The following is a 23,830-nucleotide window of genomic DNA, read 5'->3' on the forward strand; positions in this document are numbered from 1 at the left end:
TGCCGGATCTACCTGATCTCTTTCTTTGAGAAGATAACTGAATTTTTAGATAAAAGAAATGTAGCAGCTCTCATCTACCTGGATTTTAGTAAGGCATTTGATACAGTTCCACATGGGAAATCAGTAGTTAAATTGGAGAAGATGGGGATTTATATGAGAATTGAAAGGTGGATAAGGAACTGTTTAAAGGGGAGACTACAATGGGTCATGCTAAAAGGTGAATTGTCAGGCTGGAGGGAAGTTAATTGTGGAGCTCCTTAGGGATCAGTCTTGGGACCAATTTTATTTAACATTTTCATTCATGACGTTGGCACAAAAAGTGGGAGTGTGCTAATAAAATCTGCAGTTGACACAAAGTTGGGAGGTATTGTCAATACAAAGTAGAAGCAGAATATCGTAAAAGAAGATCTGGAGGACCTTGAAACTGGAGTGAAATGGGATTAAATTTAATAGTGCAAAGTGCAAGGTCATACTTACTACACATACAGGTAAGTGATAATTCCCTGAAAACTCCATGAGTCAAACAGCATAGAGTTTTCAATCTTTTCTGCACCCTTCCTGTGTATAGTCCTTTGAGATGGGATAATCTGGCCACATTTATTTCTTGTTGGTGACATTTTAAAAAGCAGTTTAGTATCTCAGCTATTTTCAAATCACTACTTTAATCCCCTTCCTCATTTATTAATGTACTTCATTTCTCCCTATATGCCATGTTCTTCTACATTTGTAAAAGCCCTCTTAGCCCATTCGATAGCATTAGCTTATTTTGCTGTTTTTCTATATTCCTTGTATACCTTAACTGATTCTGAGAATTCTTGTTTGGTTGCCTCCTCCTTTTCTATTTCCAGTTCATATGGATATTGACCTCAGAACACCTTGTGAAGTCATATGGACTGATTCTTATTTCTTGTATTCTTTTCAGAGAAACTGCAGTTGTAGTACCTCATTTATAGTGTCTTTTAGGATTCCCTAGCATTTTTTCACACACATGGATTTTACTAATTCCTCTCTCTGCATTTTACTCACCAGATTTAATAATTGCCTAAAATGAGTTTTCTTGAAGTCTAATGCCTTGTACTACAGCATTCTATGAATTCATTCTTTACTATGGTCAATACAAATACTGTGTGTATGGTCACTGGTCCAACCTTCCCAATTGTACTCGTATTCCCAGGAAGTTCCTCCCAATAAAGCTAGGTTGAAGTCTCCCCAAATTGGAATCCCTGCTTCCTGGAGTTATAAAATTGTTTTTTATACAACTCAAGGACGTCCTTGATATTGCCTATTTAGCTGTCTTTGTTAGCCACAAGATATCTTGTTTACATCCCCCATGAACACAGCATCCTGACACTAAAAGTACATTGAGAGTTGGTCCCAAGAATTGCCCCTTGTTTCCACTCACCTCTTGTCCTGTAGGTTTGTAGCAAATGATCATAGTTGTTTCTCCATTGCCTTTCATACTTTGTATCTAATCCAAAGAATGTTGTCAAATAGAAGCTCCCTAAACTAAAAATAGTTTTCACTTAAGACACAGCAAAGGTAGAAATATTGACTGTATATTGAATATTCTCTGTTTTCACTGCCTACTGAAAGGAAATAGTCCAGTGTGAGGGAGAAAATGACAATTATTTGTATTTTGGTTAGACTGAGTTAAAAAATGCTTTCTCCTGTCATACAACCACTGAGACACCTAGCGGTGGAAATGTTTACTGCTCTTGGCAGTTGGAACTCACATCTCAGGAGAGCATCCATTTTAAAACATCATTTTGGGTTCCATCCTGCTGGAATTAAGTCGATTGAAGTATCATGCCTGTTATGTATATAATGTTTTGAAAAATAATTAGAGCTGTAAGAAATTTCTCTTTAAAAAAACAGAAGTCATAGTGGAATCCAAACTTTGTTTCATGTACATATTCCATGCTCTGCCTTGGATCATCCAAAGGGTTAACAAACAATTTCAACAAACCTGGCTCGGCTTTAGAATTTCACACCAAAACCACATGAATGTTTTGGTTTCGGTGTGAAATCAAGCAAAACTTTTTGGTTTTGATTGAGTTTTGTTTTGAGTTTTGGGTCTCCTTCCAACCTAATACTGAATGTAAAATGGAGGGGAGAGGGGGAGAAATTGCAAATCCGTGTGGATTGAAACACTCAAAACTGAAACTACAGACTACCACATGCCTCTAATTATAGCAAACAAAATGAGTCCATGATATAACTTCACTGCAGTTAACGGTGCTATCCACCTGGGATGTATTTGGCCTACTGTCTATATTGATCTGCAGAACGTTGTGACAGCAGTATTATGGAGTAGTGATCTGTGTAGTATTACATTTAAGAGTAACTCGCCAGTGGGGCTCCTCTGTTACTACTTTTGGGTCCCAAATCTGCTTTTTCCACCAGCTAATTGACATGGGTTTTTACCATACGCCCATCTTGGGGCTGGTATTAAAATCTAGCAGTTGGATGAAATGTTAGCACAAAGCTCAAGCTTAAATGTAATGACTAGTTCTATATAATAGCAGGGGTTCATTAAATGGCTTTATTTTTCTAACTTGAAAATTTTTCACTTGTGATTAAAATTGGGGGAAATTTCTCACACTAAGCTTTTTTTGGAGTGATAAATGCAGATTTGGTGACACCAAAATGTTTTGTGAATTTGTGTTGATTTTGCCAAATAGTTCATTTAGGAAAAAATAAAAAAATACCCCCCCAAATATCAAAATGTTTTGTTTGACATTTTGAAAGGAAACATTTCCATTTTCCCCACTGAGATATTGAAATATGGTACAAAAGAGCCTATTTTGGTACTAAAAGATGTCGCCTAACACATTCAAAAGTGACTTCTGATTTTGAGGGCCCAGACACCATTTCCTTTCATTTTATTTAAAATAATTAAAAAACATTTTAAAATGGTCACAAGGAAATGTTTAATCTGACCTAAAATAAATTTTTTAACTTTTTGATTTGCTGGACATTTTCCAATCTGAAATGATTTTTCAGTATCTTAGAATTGCCAACAAACCAATAATCTGTTTTTTACCAAGCTTTACTTGTGATGCCTTCCTGAGCTGTAGATCAGGTTAAATTTAATAAAAATGTTAATGATTGCAACCCCCTAAATTTCCCCCAATCAACTGTCCCATGGATAAAACGAAAGACTTTCAAACATCTCACCTTCAAAAGCACAAAAAACTCACATAAAATATGTCTAATTAAAATGTCATTACATTCTGATGCTTTTTTATATTGTGCCTACAATTATTTCACCATTTCTTTATTGTTTACATTTATTTATAATCTCTTCTATGGTACATTTTTCAGAGTGGTCGCCATGTTAGTCTGTATCAGCAAAAAAACCCGAAAATTCGAGGAGCCCTTGTGGCACCTTAGAGACTAACACATTTATTTGGGCATGAGCTTTCGTGGGCTAAAACCCACTTCATCTGAGCACCGCGTACATACGAACTCCCCACTGAGATAATATTTTACAGACGGGCCTATGATCTGGCTTAACATATTCAACAGCGGCCTCTGATTTTTGGGTACCCAGACACCACTGACTTCAGTTGGGGCTGGGGCTATTCAGCCCCTTTGAAAATCAGCCTAAATTGGGGACCAAGCAATGGAAGAACCCCACTCAGGAAAGTTGCTTTTGAAGGTAGCAGTGAGAAATCCCACTATGCTGAGTGCCAGACCAGTGCCTTATAACCGCACGAAGAGTCTTCCTCGGCTGTTATCGGACCTCTTGGAGCACTCAGTGACCGCCTTTCCGTTGTTAATTAGCCACTGGCTCAGCCAAAAGCAGACCCCCCCCCACGGAAGGCGAGCCTGGCAGCTCAGGGTCATGCGCACCACGTGGCTGAGGCTGCATAGCGGATAGCAGAGCCATTGGTTACATTGTGGCAGTTGACAGACTCCTAGTCTTCCCTGCAGAGCCGGTAGCTTACTAGCATGAGTGACTCCGCTGCCGTCCAATCGTAATACACATTGTCGAATGTCCGACCCGCCTGCCGGTCAAATTGTCCAATCAGCACACAGGAGTATAACGGATCATACCGTCGGGTATTCGGAGGTCAAACGGACCAATCAGCAGGGAGCAGATTTCCTACCAACGGGAGAAAAGATGTGGCATAGTAGGTGCGGACTATTGGCTATTAGATCTATCAGTCTTTGCACACTCGGTTCTCTATTGGTTAGTCCGAGATGGAGGGTGGTTTCCGGGGGCGGAGAAGGTATATAAGGGGCGGACAAAGGCGCCGGCGAGGCCGTTTGGCGTAGCCGCCATTTTGTGCGCAAGGCGCCGAGCCTCAGGAGAAGAGAGCAACAGCGGCGCCATGTCTCGGGATCGGTTCCGCAGCCGAGGCGGTGGCGGTTTCCACCGGCGCGGAGGCGGTGGCGGAGGCCGGGGAGGCCCCAACCACGATTTCCGGTCCCCACCGCCCGGCATGGGGCTCGGTCAGAACCGCGGCCCCCTGGGGGGCGGCCCGCCTGGCGGGGTCCCGAAGCCCGAACCCCCGAAGCCGCCCGCCTCGACCGCCACGCCGCCCGCCTCGTCCGCTTCCGTTACTGCCACTGCCTCGGGTCCCTCCGGCAGCCAGGCCGGCCCTGGGGCCCCGGCGGGGCCCACGCCGGCCGCGGGACAGCAACAGCCGCAGGCCCCGGCGGGCGCCGCTGCCGCCCCTCCTTCCACCCCGGCCGGCCCTGGGGGGCAGGCGCAGCCGAAGCCGAGCCCCACCCCTGTCGGCGGCCCCAAGAAAGGTCAGGGCCAGTCTCCGGGCGGGGGGCCCAAGGGTCCGGGGGGCCCCCAGCAGGGCCCCGGCGGCCCGCACGCCAAGGGGGGGCAGGGACACCGCGGCGGCCCGGGCGGCGAGCAGCGCGGGCGCGGCCAGGGCCCGCAGCACCAAGGGCAGGGCCTCAATTTGCAGCAGGGCTCGGCCGGAGGCAGCGGCGAGAAGACCACGGACGAGGTGAGCGAGTCCGGGATCCCCTCCCCCCCCCCCCCCCACCGCTACAAGATGGCGGCGGCGCTCGGCCTCCCCGCGCGCCCGGCGCCATCTTGAAGGGAGCCGCGGGGATGTGCCGAGGGGCGCGCCGGGGTGGCCGTACCGTGTGGAGGGGCGTGCTCCTTGGGGGGGGGGAAGGGGGGCGAGGAGATACCCCTGCACGGGGCCGGGGACGTGGCTCTGCGGAGGGAAGGTGCTATGGGCCCATTGGACGGGGCTACTCCCTGCCGAGGGTGCGTGGCCTTGCCTAAATGCGGGGCGGGTTACAGTAGGGAATGAGGCCCCCCGACAGACCGCGTAGGCGCAGTTTGCATGTTGGTGACTAAACCCCGTTACAGCTAGAGGGCTGGCTGGGGTACCTGTGACCATACGGGCTCCTGCTTGTGTTGATGTGGGCGACGTGTGATATTTGGTGGGCGGGGCCGTACTGTGATCAAGAGGGTGGCAGCTGTCTGAGCTGCTTTGATTGAAGGCTTGCAGCTGGTATAAAAGCCACGGGTCTTTGAACTGGTCTCTGTTTTTTTGTAGGGCTTTAAAGCAAATTTGTCTCTTCTGAGGCGACCTGGAGAGAAGACTTACACCCAACGTTGCCGTCTGTTTGTGGGGAACTTGCCTGCTGATATTACAGATGAAGAATTCAAAAGATTATTTGCTAAATATGGGGAGCCTGGAGAGGTTTTTATCAACAAGGGGAAAGGATTTGGATTCATTAAATTGGTGGGTTCTCATACTATAGCCATTTAAATGTGTTATTGTTCAGCTAAATTACGGCTTCGTTGAAACTGGGTCTCATTAAATTTTTTTCAGGAATCCAGAGCACTGGCTGAAATTGCAAAGGCAGAACTTGATGATATTCCTATGAGGGGCCGACAGCTTCGAGTTCGTTTTGCCACACATGCTGCTGCTCTTTCTGTGCGTAATCTTTCACCATATGTGTCCAATGAGTTGTTGGAGGAAGCTTTTTCACAGTTTGGTCCAGTTGAAAGAGCTGTTGTGATTGTAGATGATCGTGGCAGATCGACAGGAAAAGGCATTGTTGAATTTGCATCTAAGCCAGCTGCAAGGAAAGCATTTGAACGGTGCACTGAAGGAGTATTCTTGTTGACAACGTAAGCTATTTGACTATATAGAAATGTATCTTATTTAAACATGGCAGAGGTAAACATTTAGTCTTTTACTGCCATTTTATCACAAGTTAGCTTAAGTGATAATTGTTATAAACAAATTTTCCTCTAAAAGCTGCAAGCAGCATTCATACTAGAAAAATCTGATTTTTGTTTTTGTTTAGTACTCCTAGGCCAGTTATTGTGGAACCACTTGAACAACTGGATGATGAAGATGGTCTTCCAGAAAAGCTTGCTCAGAAGAATCCAATGTATCAGAAGTAGGGGCACTCTCTTTTCCTCCACATAGAGCTAAGGCATATTGATCTCAAATATATTACAGTTTTCAGAGTAGTAGCTGTGTTAGTCTGTATTCGCAAAAAGAAAAGTACTTGTGGCACCTTAGAGACTAACAAATTTATTTGAGCATGAGCTCAGAAAGCTTATGCTCAAACATATTACAGTAAATGATAGTTTAGCATATGTACCTTATGATTTTTAAAACAAACTTTGTGTTTGTGGATATCTAAGCACTATACCCAGATGTGCAGACACTTTTCTTAACCTGTGTAGTAATGTAATTTTTTTAACATTAGCTTTCATAAAATTTTTGCTATGAAGCCAATGTTGAATTTGACAACATCATAGGTTATTTTTCTTTCTATCCACTAAAATAACTTTAAAATCACTGTTCTGCATAAAAATAGCTTTACTAATTTTACAAGTAATACAAAAAAATTTCTTTGCTTTGTGCACTTAATAGCACTTTGGGAGTTTTCACACAGCAACAGAGAAGAAGGAAATTAAAAAAGCACAAACATTGCAATGGCAGTTGTAGTATCTGATGCTGGGTAAAATGTTCAGATGTACCCAAATCATTATTGAAAATGGGAATTCTTAACTACATCTGAAAATTGTTTAAAAAAGAGATTTCAAGTTGATGCCACTTTAATGAAATGTTTTAATATTAATGGTTTGTAACCAACACATTCAGAAAAGTTTAAACAAAAATGATATTTCAGAGAATTGCAGTGATAAAGATGTGGATATCATTTGACTTTTCAATGAGCTGTGGCTGTAAATACCCTTTCTCAGTCCAACTGCTAAGTCACTTATCCTCATGAGCAGAGTCTGTGGTTCATTAACTGTGAAACAGAATTTTTTCTAATTCTAATATAAAAAACGTGTTTTGGACCTAGCTAACAATGTGTTCCTCCTTTGTTTATTAATTTCCTGCAAGAAATTACTGCTTCTATTAGTGGGATTTTCTAGATTCTTCTGAACATCTGGCCTGTGGTAGAATATGTAGTGTCAGCAGCATAGTTTTAGAAAAGACTTTAAAACTCTAAGCATAATTCGAATATTTCTTGAAAATACTGTGACTTAGGAAGAAACTGGTTAATTTTGAACTTTTATATTTAAGTGAACCTGTTACACAGCTCCTCTTTTAAATTCATTATTAGTAAATATTTTCTATTCCATTTGTAGGGAAAGAGAAACTCCACCCCGCTTTGCTCAGCATGGCAGTTTTGAATTTGAATATTCCCAGAGGTGGAAATCCTTAGATGAAATGGAAAAACAGCAAAGAGATCAGGTGGAGAAAAACATGAAAGATGCCAAGGACAAACTTGAAAGTGAAATGGAAGATGCCTATCATGAACATCAGGCAAATCTCTTGCGTCAAGGTGATTGGCACTAATTCTTCTGTTGCCTTTGTTTTCTGGTTGTGTGGGCTATCTATACAAATAGTCGTATTATATGGATGTTTGTGTTTTAGGTTTTCATTAACTGATCCACAGTAAACAGCCAAGTGGAGCTTGAGAATTGTTTTTAAAAAGTACCTTGCAATTTAAATCTTGCTTCCTGATCCCTGTAAATTTTATTTTGCATAAAAATATGGGAGCCTATTAATTGACTTTGTATAGTCTGGGTGTACATTGTTATCGTGGCTTTGCGAGACTGGGAATTCTGGTTGCTCAGTAGGCTGCTGTGAGGAGAAAGCTTACCACAAAGTTGTCAGTTTGTTTTTCAGGGTTTTTTGTGAGTATAGCACAAATTCTGTTTGGCCAACTGTAATTTAAAAGGGGAATGGTTTATAATGACTCTAATTGAGAAAAGCAGTCCTGTTTCAGTATCAGTTGTGTGCCATGTAGAACTTAAATGGGGCTAGGGTAAGTGATTGAAGTGAGGTAACACTCTGTAAGAATAAAAACTTATACAAGGAAAAAATATGTACAAAGGGGATATTGACAAACTATTTTTTTCAGACCTTATGAGGCGTCAAGAAGAATTGAGGCGTATGGAGGAACTTCATAATCAAGAAATGCAGAAACGCAAGGAAATTCAGCTGAGGTAGGCCTGGATTTGATAAACAAGATCTTGTCACTAAAAACTAAATTGACTATTGTGCAACAATGTTCTTTGTGCAAATGACAGTTGTGCATGTGCTGATACAATTGCAAGTTGAGGTTTGCATGTTAAAGCTAGCTTATTTTTACTTGAACATCTTGAGATTTGAATCGTAGGTATTTTTGAGTGGTGTCCAAAAACTACTTAGCATTACATGGTTAATCTTTAGCTCTTACTGAAGTTGAATTCACTTAATCTTTTCATCCACCAATCACCAGCACACATTGTGAGATGCTCACTCTTTATGTTCAGGTTGGTTATATACATATTAAGCGTGTAAATATTGTGCTTTTTGAGGTATAATAACACACAATTATCAGGCAGGAGGAAGAACGTCGTAGACGGGAAGAAGAAATGATGATTCGCCAGCGTGAGATGGAAGAACAGATGAGAAGACAGAGAGAAGAGAATTACAGTAGAATGGGTTACATGGATCCAGTAAGTATTAACAAAATAAAGCCTTGTGGTTTATGGATAATTAAACTAATTTGAGATGCTACTGGGATTTTCTTACTTTGAACTATTTTTTGAAACTAACTAATAACCATGTAATTTTGGTAGATGAATGGATACTGTTAAATGTTGCACCTGCTTAATGAAATGCAGGCCTTCAAAGGGGGAACAGAACTGATTACTCATTCTGATCTGTTTTTGCCTTTGCAGAGAGAGAGAGACATGAGAATGGGTGGTGCTAGCACAATGAACATGGGAGGTAAGGATTGTTAAATGCATTTACATGGTTAACATATAACTTGTCAGAATATGATTATGTATGTTTCTTTCTTAGATCCCTATGGTGCAGCAGCTCAGAAATTCCCACCTATGGGTGGTGGCGGTGGTGGCGGCATAGGTTATGAAGCCAGTCCTGGTGTTGGCCAACCAGCCATGAGTGGTTCTATGATGGGAAGTGACATGGTAATGTATCCTGTGGTGGCTTTACTTTAGTAGGGGGGAAATTGAGGCAGGAAATTCTGAACTCTACCAATTTTTGAATGGTAGATGGTTTAAATCTCTCTAAGTACTGACTGCTTTTTTGTCAGTGTATGTAATAGCAATATTAAGGACTAGTCTGGCAGTATGTACAGTAATTCAGTTTTTGAGTGGTCATTTAGACAGAAGTTGTCTGTAAACAAATTCAAATGTGCATATGTGCTGGTAACCCTGTTACTGGTTGGGTTTTGAGTACCTACATTATAATTAGCCTTGGAAGGATTTTTTCATCAATTTTGATGTTTCGAAATACTGGATTGATTTCCAACAGCTTAAATTTTTGCTCTAACAAGAAATAAGGCTTATTTATCAAGATGTAATTACTTAAAAATTAATTTACAACAAATTGACACAGGAGAGCTTGAAGCGTGTCAATTCTATCTAAAACTATTTCATAATTGTATCAATTGTCAGCAAGTGCTGTTCTACTCTTGTTCTCCAATGTGTAATTACTGAGACCAATTAAAATCTGGTCCTTCCAAGCCTAATTACAAAATCAGTGCACCCTTGCATTGATAACTGCAAAATGCAAACTGTACTCTCATGTATGTTTATGCAAAAGATTACTCATCACCGCCAACTTGTGAGTAATCAGATGGCAAACAGTATACCATATTATGTGTGCTAATGTTTGCCATAATATCAAAAGAGCAGAAATGAGGTTAGCAGCCTTAGGCATGTTTAGATATTCCCAGTACTCCTTGACCTTAGTCATTTTGTGACTCCTATCTGACAAAAGAATGATAGCCTGTTCTAACTTCTTGTTTCCCACTTGTTGGGCATGACTGTAGATGCAGGTTCTTAATCTACTGCATACCTCATGTTTAGAGGTATGTTTCCAAACAATACTATTTTTGGCACACTAAATGTGTGCATGGGGTTGGAGTCTGCTTGGTGCTATCCCACTGGAGCAGTGCTGACAGAAATGCTTTAATAGGCTGGAAGTCTATTCTGGGTCAAGTGGTTGATGGTAGTATGCTTCCACCTTCCCTGTCGAGGGTACACACCCTCTGGCACAAAATGCAGATAATCTTTTTCTGGGTGGGTTTAAGGTTAGACTGTACTCAGGCCTCTGGCTTCATATGGTGTGCTACCACAGTAGCTTACCAGGTATCTTCTTTTTATGGAAACCATACCTCTGGTATCTAACTTTGCAAAGCATTGATTCAGTAGATGATGCTGCTGGCCTTAATGCATCTATAATCTACTGATAACATTTTTAAGCAATTCATAAGTGTCAAGTGAACAGTTAGGTAGTCTGTGGCGAATGCTGTGTACATTTTTTTCCTCATTTTAAAAGTCTTGGTACAGGTGCATGTTGAACTTGCGTAATATTTTAAAACAACTTGATACCATCAAAACATGTGGCTGTTAAGATGGTTTAACTGCCTAAAGTTCCCTAGGACATGGCTCTCTATGCCACGAAGTGCAGTCCCAGTTATTAAACTTAAGAGTTGCAATTAGGTTTTAGTTGGTGTATAAACTTTGTAAAGAAGACATGAATTATGGAGAAGCTAGAAACTCCTTGTTTTCTGAAAATTCCTTCCTCAGAAAGTTTGAAGCTAACTTTTAAATAATTCTGTGCCAGTAACTGGAGAAAAGTCTGAATTAACCCATGGTCTGTATTTACAGACTTAATTTAGTAAATTGAAATTACTGTTCTTTCAGGGGGTAGTGAAACTTTTATTTGAAAAGGAAGTTGAAAGCTATCTTCGACTTCACAGTATTGATGTAACTTTTAGAGATCTGCTGCCAGCCACACCTACTTGCTTATCTGGTAGCTTGGTAGAAATACGTGCAGCTAGATGCATTAGTAAAGATATTTGAAGTCTCTGCTTTATTGCAGTCCAATTCATTGTTTGCAACTCTGATGGGGAGACAGTCCCTGAAGTCTTTTAATAATTGTAAAGTCTTAGTGGACTTTCCAAGAGCTTGTGGTGAAGCTGGGAAGGGAGGGGGGCTTTAATGGGTGTACTTAGTGAAATGCACAAAGGGCAAACTTGAAACACTGTGATTAAAATGTAGTTCTGTGAATCCATTTTTACATTTGGTTATATAGCAATAGACCTGAAAATGTGAAAATAAATTAAGGTCTTTTGATCAAGCAATTGTGTTGGTTAGGTAAATCACTGCTTTATTAGCCTTTCACATTTTTCATTCTTGTAATCCAGTAGCACTGTATTACAGTTGTTTGTTTTACTACTTAAGGCTTCTGCAGTTTAGTCAGCAGATGTAGTCTTAAAGCCCATCTTGAAAAGCACATGGTCTCTAATGCAGCACATGCCATTAACTGGTGAGTAGGCATCCTCTTTACAATGACATTTTATTAATGTCAACTCATACTTCAGTGAACTGAATCTGCCTTTTCTGGCTAGGTTTATTTGGAAATAACTTATTGACGTAAACAAAACCTGTACTGAACTAAAGTTGAGTTTGCAAGCTGTTTGCGTAAACTTGGTTGAAAATTGCTAGAGCTCATTTTGGAAAGGGTGTTAATTCACATCTGCACTAATGCTTACATTTCTAGCACTGCAGGGAATATCTGTTCTTTGTAACAGATGTATGAGAATGCATCAAGTTGGGAACATACCTCAAGGCATGTTTTACAATAAACTAATTTTTAAATTACCCTTTTTTCCTTTCTATGTTCCCGGTACCTGTGGATCGGCTCAATGGTGATTGTATCGACGAACCTTGACTACGGAACCTTCTAAAAATATATACTTAACACACATGGACATCAACTACATATAATGAACTGTTAATATATTGTTCCAATAGCGTGCTGAACGCTTTGGGCAGGGAGGTGCGGGGCCTGTGGGTGGCCAGGGCCCTAGAGGAATGGGGCCTGGAACACCAGCAGGATATGGTAGAGGGAGAGAAGAATATGAAGGCCCAAACAAAAAGCCCCGGTTTTAGATGTGACCAGTAGTTTCATTCCAGTTTGTTTTTGTCTGCCTTGTTTAGACACCAACTTTTTAATTCTTGCATTTTAGTAAGAAAGCTACATTTTTATGGATGTTAGAAACTAGTGACCTAATATTTGTAAGTGGTCTGTTTGGACAAGTAAAATTTAATTATGTAATGCAGTGTTTCAAAAAAAATTTAGCTTTTTTTTGATGTATAACATCCCTAACTTGATGGCAGTGTACCAACTTTTTTTTACTGTGCTTCAAATAAATAGAATACTAAATGTAGTAACTATTCTGATCTTAAACTCGCCATTCACGGTTCTAAATGAGGCTAAATGCCATACCTTTCAACATAGAAGAAATGAGTCTTGGATTTAGACCAGGATGTGGAAAATTAGCTTAAGGGTGAGGCCTCCTCCTGTTATGCCTCAAGCTTTAAGTTTGGGTCAAATAGTTGTAGACCGATACTTGATCTTCCAATGGATACAGATTTTCAGAGCATTCGTTATACTGCAATATGGAAATTGTGCAAGTGTTGTAAGATGCAGTAATGGAAACTAAACTGCAAATGATGCTGCTGTCATGTAATGAGTTTTAGATTTTAACAATGGAGGGTGGGTTGGTAACAGACTTCTCTTTGGCATCCACTGCTTGAAATCTTTAAAGAAGTTGAAAAGGTCACTTTTAAAAAGAAATCCACAGAATGGCTTGGATTGACTTCCCAATTAAAGGGCTGTAAATGTGACAATGTTAGTTTTATACATAAGCTGTCTGCCTGAGATGCAGGATTGGCCTGGTTCAGTATTTAATACCTAACTGAAATTGCTTGGTAAGAAGACCAGGGAGTATTGAGTAAAACAAGGAGGTTTTAATATGTACTCTGTAACTTGCTAACTATGCTAATTGAATGGACTAACTCTTACAGTTCAGAAATCAACTAGGGTTAATGTCAGGGGTCTGTAAAAACTGAAGTTATCTTTCATAGACCTTGTAGTACTTAAATCCTAAAATGCATCATGTTAAATTCAGATAAATAAATAGCCTCTTGCACTGTAGTAGGGCTCTCAGCTTTTTTTGAGTCATGCCCAGTCTTCGCATTTCTTTTTACTTGGTGCTTCTGCTGCCCAGGTGCCAGGTCACAGTGCAACTTAAGTTTGGCTCAGCTCACCGCACCTTCTGGTTGAGAACCCCTGTTCTGATATTGTCAGATCTTAATGCTGACATTTGGAAGGCAAGAGTAGGACTAAACCTGGAGTTCAATAGCTACTGTTAACATAGTACAAATAAAACTCCCTCTTAAGAGTCTGACAGAGGAGATGGTTTGATGAATTTACAGTTTGCTGTCCACTTAGTTTGCTGTCCATTTAATTAAACCCCATAAGAATTCAAGGTATGCTGGACTTCATTACCGTTATTGTGCCTGACAAGCTGGGAGCATGGCTTCCCAGTGTAAAATGCCTTGGTGTTAAGACAGGATACATCAACCTGTGCAAAGTTGGTAAACTTACTTGGTTTGGTTGTATTTTTACCTGACTCCCAAAATGTTGAGCATTCTGTTGAATAGTTTTAATTGTTAGAAGGTCTTTCCACTGTTTGTGCTAAGCATTGGCTAATCCTAAATTTTGTCTCTCTGGATAAAGTTTTAGTGTTTAGATTTCATTACCTTGGAATACAAACAGTCTGTCTTCAGAAGTGAGCACTGTTTAAATGCTGACTGTTAAACTTCAATTGTAAAATACTGGCAAGCTGTGAAATGTTGATAACCAGCTGTGTGACTAAATATTAAGTGTCTAAATAGAGACTCAGCCAGTTTGGCAAATCTGTTCCTATTTTCCCAGAACTTTTTAAAGAGGGTAGATGACACTTTACCACTATGAATTGAAATGTAGGAAATCTTAGATCAGCAGTTCTTAAACTGGAGATGATCAAGTGGCTGGGATCCTTTGTATAGGATTCTTAGTTTAAAATCAGCAGTCCAATTACAACTCGTATGAATTTTATAGTAGGGACTCAATGCAAATACTTTCAAAAGGGTGTTCGTGGACACCCACAGAGGGTGAAAGTGTCTGAGATGGGGAACTCTGACCGTAAACATTAAATTAATTTTTTTCAGTTTATTTTTCAGATTACATGTCATTCTTTATTAAAGAGATGCTGGCACATATCCTAAAATGCTTTCTTTTGTAGTACTGTAACTTTGAAGAGTGAAGGATGCTGATGTCCTAAATCATTATCTTCCAGAGGTTTTCTTTTTAGTACCCCTATTTGTATGTAAGCTGTTGCTATGTCTTAAAAATAGACAGTTTGCGAAACTGTGTTTAGCAAACCTATACTGAAAGATTCAGCAGTTTCTACAACATTTGAAATAGTTTTATTAAACCGTGTACCCAGTGTTGTAGTTGCATAAGCAGACTTTTTTAAAAAACAGTCAAGTCCTGCTTTGAGTTGCGTGTGTTAAACAGGCATACAGTAGCTTCTGGCCAATTGGATTTCAAAAGCTTTTTAAAGGTACAGTCTTAAAAGCTGACAGACAAATGTCAGAATTTTAAAATTTTATACCCAGTTATTAAGTTGGTGGGAGGTGTTAAGGAAGTTGTCATGTTCCTGTGGTCTTTCCCCATGGTTCTGTGGTTTTGGAGTCTTCACAAAGTCAGGTGATTTACATAACTGAAGTGTAAAGGGTTTTCAAATCCTTTAAGAAAAGTCCTTGGTCTGGCAGACCCGTTTCTAGATGGTTTAGACCACCATGTAGAACCTTTTTTTGTACTGGACTTAGAGAAAATATTGGCTTTTACAATTTAGTCTGCTTTAATTAAATTGAGCCCATTTAAACTTTTAATCTGCTGCATATAGAAATGGGTATCCTTTTGCATGTTTTCACACTTCCTTAAAAATGAATACAGAGCATATCTACAGTACTATGTAGATACATCACACCACCTAATAGAAATACAGCTTATGAGAAATTGAAACTGCTTTTGAGAGATTTTGTGGTATTTTTATGGTAGAAAAATTCTTGGCTTCTCCTTGGCGGCAGCCACTTACTGTGGCAGCAAGTTTTTGCTGGAGTTTTTGAGACTGCAATTTTACACTCTTAAAAGTAGTGGCCTGCTACATAACTGCACTTAGCCAGCATTTCTGCAGTTCATAACTGTGAGGAACGTAGTACCACAAATGGCAATGGACATTAGGACCCGGATGTAGTATTCCTGCTTGCTCCGAGATTCTCATTGCCGACTGCGTACAGGTAGGTAACAAGCAATATAATATAACTTGGTGACTTTCTGTGTAACCTTATTCTGTGGGTATTCTGACATCACACTTCCGACTATGAAATTACAGTGCAGCACTCTTCATGCTTGTATAATGTTTAGGTTGCATCAAAGTTGCGTGGCTTTCGGTTTTAAGCTGTATCTTTTTCAGCAGCAATAAGCAACTTATTGCAATTCTTAGATAAATATCTCAGACCCGATTCCTTTGTACATGTGTGACTTGGCTTGTGTGGATTTTCTTAAAGTACATTGTAATGAAGAAGATATTCTTAGGTGAGCTCTGTGGGGAAGAGGGAATGTGATTTTAGAATCATTTAACTAGTCAACTGGGTGCAATTTGCACCTAGAAAACCTGTCACTTGTATTAACTTTCTGTAGTAGCAAAATATCCCATCTGCAGTGCATCCCCTTGTAGAGTCTTGGCTATTATAGAAAATATATTGGTAATCATTGCTCTAGCCTTCAATGAACTAGGTGATAAAGATGTAAAACTCACTGTAGTGAGTTTTAATACTGGGTGTAAGTACTTCTCAGGTCATAAATTGTTCAAATATCTCCATTATTAGTTTTCAGGGTTTATCAACTTAAGATACGTTTGTTTTAATTTTTAGGTGACAGTGATCATGATATATGTTCAATTAAAGTCAACTGAATATGCTGGGAATCTGTGGATTCCTGTCTTTACATATTCATCTTGGTAGTGAATGTACTGATCAAAGTAGCTTAATTTTTCATCAAAATATCTTTCAAGTGTGTGCTTATTCTAAATTCACTGCTTGAAATACCAGATATGGTGTTTCAAAAGATTACATACCTAAATGTTTCCAAACTTCCGAATGTGTCGACCTTCAGCTCCTATCTGCTTTGTTGTGCTAGTTAGCTGTAACTACAGGGTCTGAATGTCATACGTTTCCTTATTTCATCCCCTGATCTGGTTCTTGGCAATGCATAAGAAACCTTTTTCAGAGGTATTGCGAGGGTTTTTCAACTTGAGATGCAAAGTTTTACTTTGCATACTTGTTTCTGGTGTACATTTTTGTCAAATTTGGACATTATACTTCCGTATTGTATCTTCCAAGAAAGAATCTTACTCACTGGTAAGCAGTTTATAAACTAGATAGGCTTGCCCTCTACTGTTTGTATTCATGTTCTTTTGAAAAGTCAAAGTAATTTCTGCACTTCATAACTCAGATAGTAACAGCTCTTTAGTTACATTGAATGTGTAGCTGAACTTAAGCTGTTCAACCTGTGACACCATTAGTCTTTAAGCCAGTTTGGGCTGTTGCCATTGTTTAGAGTTTTCTATGAGTAAAATTGAGTAATGAAATTGGCAGTATGTTTGCTGTGAAACTGCAAGAATTGGATTATTAGGTATCTCTAAACCAACAGTCAGGTCTGTTCAGTTTTGCCAGTGTGCTGGGTATTTACTAGACACGTGACTTACCTTCAGGAACATCATGGAGGGGTTATATGGACACATCTACCTTCTTCTGAATACTTGGAATGGTAATAGGCTTTTTACACTCTTGGAGCAAGCAATTTGTGACAAAGCAATGGGTTTCATACTAGCTTTGATTTGTCTGCAGTAACGAAACTTAGTGCAGTAGGTTTCTTAAACAAATAGGCATGTCTATTTTAAGCAAACAACTTGTAATAAGTGGGTATGAGAAATAACAGTACACTGAAGTGCTTGCATTGTGTTTCATCTTGGTTTTATCTTTTTCTCTATAAACTATACTTTTCCCAAAAGTTTATCTGAAGCTCGGAAGTGTGGTGCCAGAATACATATGCGTACCTGTTAGATCAGATACTGGTGCTGTCAGGGGAGAGCACAGCACAGTGTAGCATATGGGGGCTTTTACTGTAACATTAAGCATATCAAGTCTTGCTTGCAGTTTCCCCAATAGCAAAACACTAAACAGCTAAATATTGAGGCCTGTGAGTAGTTTTAGGACTTGAGCGGTATTGGGGTTGCATGTCTGTTAATCATTGCCAGCTGCAGTGACATGATCAGGAAGGCCTGTGCGTTGTAACATGTTAAATGAGGCTAAGCATGTTGGAGAAATTGCATAGTGTGCTGTTTTGGACTGTTACTTGGCTTCTTCCACTACTAGCAAGGCTGGAATCAACTGATCAGCTTCTGATTTCTCTCCATATCAGCTAGTGGGGTTTTTAAATGGTTGCCTACTGGAAAAGAAAAAAATGGGAGGATTGGCCTTCTCCCATGTCTGTCATTGCTGCTAGATAATGATTGACAAGTTAGGACTCGATTGTGCAATCCCACAGTGGACTGTGAATACCCCACCTATAAATGTTGCTTTTGAACACCAGTACTGAAGAGCTATCTGGGGAAAAGGGGGTGGCTACAAGTGCATAATCTGGAGTGTTGAAAAGATGCACAAAGATATAGTATCCCTTATGCATGGTGTTTGGTGCTACAGCATAGAAAACAATGTGCATACTAAATTTTGTCTATTGTCGATTTATAATTCAGTGTCAACACTGTACTAAGAGGTGGGTTTGATATTAAATTTGGGTGTCTCATCCCCTTGGCTGGCTAAGTAGCATTGTGAAGGCAGTGTGCTTTGCCTCCGACTAATAGTGTGCACAGAACTTTGTACAGACTTGTCCCTAGTTGCTGATGAGTAGATCTTCATTCAGCCCCTTGCAGTTTGCCCTCAACATAGCTGTAGTGAAAGGCTTAATATGCAGGGGAGGGGGGGGAGCTGTGACAGAATGAAGGTAATGAAAAGCACATGACAAACTCTAGTGTCTTCCTTTGGATTGCAATGCACTTTTAGGATTCTTGGGCTGGGCACAGCTAGTATCAGGAACACTTTGCTTCATCCATATGGAGCGTGGATTACTACAGATAAGCCAAACTGTGGTTAAATAACTAGTATAGTTTCACAGTTACATACCTTCACATAAGGGATAGTATACCTCTGACTGCAATCAAACTTCATTGTACTCAGACTGGTGAAGCTAGCAGTTATGGCTTGGTGTTCAGATTAGGTGCAGTTCTTCACTCAACCACCTGCATATTCTTTTACTTTCTTACAAGTGTTTAGACTAGCCTATTTCTGCCCCTTATACTACTTCCACCTAGTATTTTTGAATAATTTGTAAATTCCCTCATAACTAATCAGTCCATGTATCTTTTAAACTTTTACTTTTAATTTAAAGGTTAGAATTTTGTAATGGGTTAGAACTTTGTTTTCAGAAACTTTCTAGTGTGTATATTTTTATAATTTCAGTTGTTATCCTTTAGGTGAAGATGATGCAAGCTGAGTGAAACAAACGTGCTCATCCATGTGAAGTAAGCATATCTGTTGATCTTTCATTTTAAAAAAAGTTCAGAAACTGTGGTCTGTCTAAAGGGCTATGGCAAAGTGCTGGTGGTGGTTCTTGTTTCCAGTAGCTAAATTGTGTTAAAAAGTTAAACTTACATTTTTGTGTAAGCAATTGCAGTAGTTGCCACAGGCAGCCCATTTTAATAGCAAATGGGGGAGGGTAGGTAGTTCTCAAACAATCTTGTTGGTATGGTTCACCCTCTGAATACTTTTTTGGGAACCCCTGCCATAGAGTTAACGTGCTTTTTAAACCTCCGAGGTAAGTAGTTACGATTCTGCAAGCTGTCATTTTTGGTTGGTCATGTTCTACTTTAGACTCCAAACTTCCTCTTAATTCCATGGCCTCTACTTTGCTGAGATGCTGCACCTCATAAAGGAATGGCCAAATGGAGAGTCACCAAATAAGTAATGGAGAGTCACCAAATAAGTAATGGAGAGTCACCAAATAAGTGACTTGTATTTGGGGGGTATAAAATCATTTTATGGGAGACATAACTTACGTATTTTCTCCTTATGCAACAGTAGAGCCTGAGCACAATCCAGACTGTGACCTGATGTCAGGTGATGTGGAGTAGCCAGACTGCAAAGTGAATGGGGTGAGTAGTAGATTAATCTTGGGATACTGAGTTTGTAAGAAGAAATGACCCGAAGTGTACTTAGCAGTTTCTGCCTAAAACTTGACCTGATCTTAATATAGATTCTTAAGGTCAAAAGTAAATCTTCAATGGATTTTATATAAAAGCTTTTAATCTTTCTTTTGTAGAACCAAGATAAGCATTGTTTGAGGCTTTCCGGCTCTGCAGCATCAATAAACCCTGCTCACTGAACTCTACAGATGCTCAGACAAAAACAAGGAACCTAACATGTTAATTTCAAGCACCATAAGACATGCATGGTGCATTAGGAGGAGAGAGGTTTAGGGCAGATAGCGTAGCTCTTGAGTAAAACAATTACCTAAATTAAACTCGATGCAAAAAATTAGTTCTGCTTTTCATCTTCAAAACATTTTACAAACAGTTGAACTTCACAGCACCCAGCAAGGTAGGTGAATCAATATTATACCTGTTTTTTATATGTGGGGGAGCAAGCAGATAGTAGGTAGTATGCAGGGACCATAAGGAGGAATTTGCAGAGCTGGAATTAAACTAGAGTTCTTTTCTCCCACCATTTGACTAGACTTCAGTCTAAAACACTTACAGAATATTATGCCAGTTTTTAAAACCACAGACCTGGGGGAAACTTGCTAAATATTTTCTTTTGGACTGTTAATGGTTGTATGCATCTGATCTATCCTTTAGGCAGATTGAACAGAATGAACACTTTTTTGAAACCAGTGATGTAAAGATCCTTACGAGTTGATTCCTAATGCTATGTGGTCCAATTCAGAACTGCTTCTGTGTCCCTGTTTCTATGCTATTCACTTAATCCCAGGTGTATCCTGAAAGTTTATATACATTGCTAAAGAACATGTTGGCCAGATGCTTGATTTTTTGTGTTCATTCAATATTTCTGTTAAAGTGATCTATGTATGAAGATTGCTGGTAACATCTCTAGAGTTTGGGGCTAACTTTGTTTTTGCATTCACAGGAAGAAGCAGTGTTTGAAGCCCAGAACCCAGTGGAGAGGACCTAAGGACTTAAGTGGCAATGTTTTTCTTCAATAAAATACTCAGTTGCTGTACAAATGACATTTCTGTTTTCTTAAGTTTTACTCCAGAAGTTAATTTAGTTGAACGTATTTATGTACTTTGGATATCACTGCTAAAAATGAGGTGGTGGTTTGGGGTGGGGGAGTGTAGCACAATGTGATAATCTGTGAACCCCTCCCCTAAGCATCCAAACATCAGTGTGTGGGGAATACTTAAGACTCTTGTCTTTTGAGCTTGTGTAAGCATTTGCATGGTTAGTGTCTTCCAGTACTGTGCTGCACCTGTACTGAAGAAGGCAAACCCAAGATCCCAATGAAGCCTAGAAAGCAGTAGGCAGCTGCGTGAGCTGGGATGGGCAGTTGCCTATCATGTTTCCAAAACTAGAAGCCTGATTCTGAAAGTTCTTACTAGACAAAGCATCTTGTTCCAAAGTGCTCCCTTACAGAGATCAGGTTCTTAATCAGACCAACTGCTTCTCCAGCAGTAGATCTCAAAATTGCAGTTACTCATTAGCCAGAGCCAGCTACCTACTGCAAAATAAGGTTGGTTGTGTAGAAAGCATGAATCCTGCAGCTGTCCAATCCTGTTGTAATGCTTTATTGCTTCAGTCCGTGGATGAGGATTTAAGTCTAGCAAAAAAGGCACATCGTGTCTTTACTTTTCCTCTTCAGGAAAGAGTCAAGATAGCAGCAGCTAAGTTAATGCTTTCATGATGACAGGTTTCAGAGGAATAGCCGTGTTAGTCTGTATTCGCAAAAAGAAAAGGAGTACTGGTGGCACCTTAGAGACTAACCAATTTATTTGAGCATGAGCTTTCGTGAGCTGTAAGCTCATGCTCAAATAAATTGGTTAGTCTCTAAGGTGCCACCAGTACTCCTTTTCTTTTTGCGAATACAGACTAACACGGCTATTCCTCTGAAACCTGTCATTATGCAAGGCACTGCATTTAGCCATATGGAGTGGAAATCTATCAACTGCATGAAAAAACTTGTAGGATGAAGTGAGCTGTAGCTCACGAAAGCTCATGCTCAAATAAATTGGTTAGTCTCTAAGGTGCCACCAGTACTCTTTTTCTTTTTGCTTTCATGATGAATCACAAAGGGATGTGACGACATTGCAGATGAAGCTTCACCTGTATTTATCTAGGTCCTTAAAGTGGTTTGGTTGGATAGTCAGTTTTATTGTGCCATCAAACATTTTGGCACCCAAGTGATTGCACTCAGTGTAGCAGCAGTCCTAGGTGAACACACTCTGGAATTCGTTGGTCTTCCATTCTAATATGTCCATACCAAGAAAGCTGCCACAACCCAACCAGTGCTGGATGAAGGTGATTGCTGTGTTTAGCTTTGAATATCCATATTTCTGATCTTGTCCTGCCATGTGATACGGAGCAGCTGATGAAGTTTATGCTCTGCCAATAGCCATTATTGTGTGTGTATTCCTTTGCTAGCCAAGATTTGGGAGTAAACATTAGAACAGCGCAGATTACAGTAATCCCATTAATCCACACTAAGATAATACCAGCTAAATTTTTCCCATATGTAATCAACCTTTCAAATAAAAGATCAATCATGGGTTTCTACAGTGCTGTAGAAAATTTCTTAAAACAGCTGGATTAAGGGGTTAGGGAGAAGCAGCCTTTTGCTTCATTGCTGCATGGGTCAAACTGAACAGCAGTGTGACAAGACGTGGAAATTTGAGTAGGAAACTTGCTGTAAGCCCAGTGGAGGCTTAAGTGTTAAAAATTGAGTTAGTGTCTTAGATGTCCTGGGAACATTCTTGGCAATCCTTGGGGTGTTACTTGGGAGGGGAAGAGAGTACTAGATTGGAGCATATACATAATTGTGGGAAGTGTACCCATGCTGTAAGTGAACAATCAGCCATGTGTATGTTACAGGTGCTTGAAGTGTGATACCAGTGACTCCTGTTTTGGTTTCCTAACCTTGCTCCCAAAAGTAGTATATCAGCAAGTGGAACAGTAAGTGGTATAACTGGCCTTGAGCTTCCCATCATGTGGTCTCAGTTATCCTTAACAAACCACCCTGTTCAGTATGGTTAGCAGTACCTGCTCAAAGCAGGCCCAGAGCTGGGGGCTGCAGCAGTGGGAGTCCTGCCCCACAGTAGCAATGCTGAGTGTGCTGTCAGGCTTTTCTTCATCATAACAAGCTTGTACTGAGCTGATTTCCAGTTATCCCTACAATCACTTCAGCATTTGTTCAGATACAGGACAATCTCCCCAGGAAAAGGGGGATTTCAGTTATTTGGCATCTCATCAGTCATTGCTCTGTTTCTTTCAAGCAACTACAAAAAATGAGGGTTTCAGCTGCAGAGGGATGTCTGATGTTGCATTTTCTTTGTGTTAATGCAACCATTTGTCTGGCAAGCTTGTGGGCAAGTCCTCATGTTACATACTCAAGCTAACTTCCCTTTAGGTTTGGGTGGTAATTAGGTCCCATTTTACTCATCACTCATGAATATTACATAGCTGAACTGAATTATTCATGTTCATTTAGATCTGAGCTAAACTGGAGGGGGGCAGATGGTCAGGGAAAGAGGCTTAGAGAACTCTTCCAGGACTAGGTCTTGCCACTGCCTTTGGGAAGTTAGAAATGAATGAACGCAGCAGAATGTTACACTTAGCAGTGCCAAAAATATCCTTGGGACTGAGCAACCCACTTGTTCTGGACTTGCAAGCAAGGAAAGGGACTCCTGCTCTTCCAGATGCTGGGTATGTGGCTTTGTTGCCCCAGCTATCTAACAGATGCTCTAGCCTTTGTCAGCAGCAGTGCAGTTGGAAATTGGGCTTTGAGAGCAGGTGAGTCCCCTACCACCTGCTGTTTGTTGGTGTAACATTTTATTAAATACTTGTGAAATCTCTTTATTGTGCATGATTAAATCATAAGAATTAGAGATGGGGGTAGGGGAAGAATAGGCCTTGTCTGTCTTGGCTAATGCAGGACTCTGGTTTTCCTCTTCTCATCTCCTTCAGACAAATACTCTATTCTGCAATGATTTCTTAGCTTTGTCACCAGCAGTCTGGCTTCCACCACTCCCTATGTGAGACTATTCCACCATCTAAATGTGATAGAATCCAGGACTTTCAATTAAAAGAATCCAAACTCAGCTATCTCTTGCTG

The 23,830-nt window shown here is 40.2% G+C and overlaps 1 protein-coding gene across 11 annotated transcripts; it reads left to right on the top strand.

Annotated features, from left to right (window-relative positions):
* The first annotated feature begins 4,248 nt into the window (after positions 1–4,248).
* Positions 4,249–20,729, top strand: SFPQ (splicing factor proline and glutamine rich). Of its 11 annotated transcripts, none has more exons than XM_048825526.2 (13): positions 4,249–4,970; positions 5,535–5,723; positions 5,814–6,115; positions 6,295–6,390; positions 7,598–7,794; positions 8,377–8,461; positions 8,839–8,956; positions 9,182–9,230; positions 9,306–9,433; positions 12,290–19,011; positions 19,568–19,641; positions 19,809–20,086; positions 20,633–20,729. In XM_048825526.2, exons 1-10 carry the CDS (start codon positions 4,338–4,340, stop codon positions 12,425–12,427), a joined length of 1,935 nt encoding a protein of 644 aa, XP_048681483.2. In that variant the 5' UTR covers positions 4,249–4,337; the 3' UTR covers positions 12,428–19,011; positions 19,568–19,641; positions 19,809–20,086; positions 20,633–20,729. The 11 variants fall into 11 exon arrangements, with proteins under 11 accessions (XP_048681483.2, XP_048681484.2, XP_048681486.2 ...); XM_048825527.2 differs by having other exon boundaries at positions 12,290–15,667; positions 18,964–19,011; positions 19,809–20,729; XM_048825529.2 differs by having other exon boundaries at positions 12,290–15,667; positions 18,964–19,011; positions 19,571–19,641; positions 19,809–20,729.
* Positions 20,730–23,830: the final 3,101 nt, after the last annotated feature.

This window comes from Caretta caretta, chromosome 19 (genome assembly GCF_965140235.1).
Source record: "Caretta caretta isolate rCarCar2 chromosome 19, rCarCar1.hap1, whole genome shotgun sequence".
Classification (NCBI taxonomy): Eukaryota; Metazoa; Chordata; order Testudines; family Cheloniidae; genus Caretta; species Caretta caretta.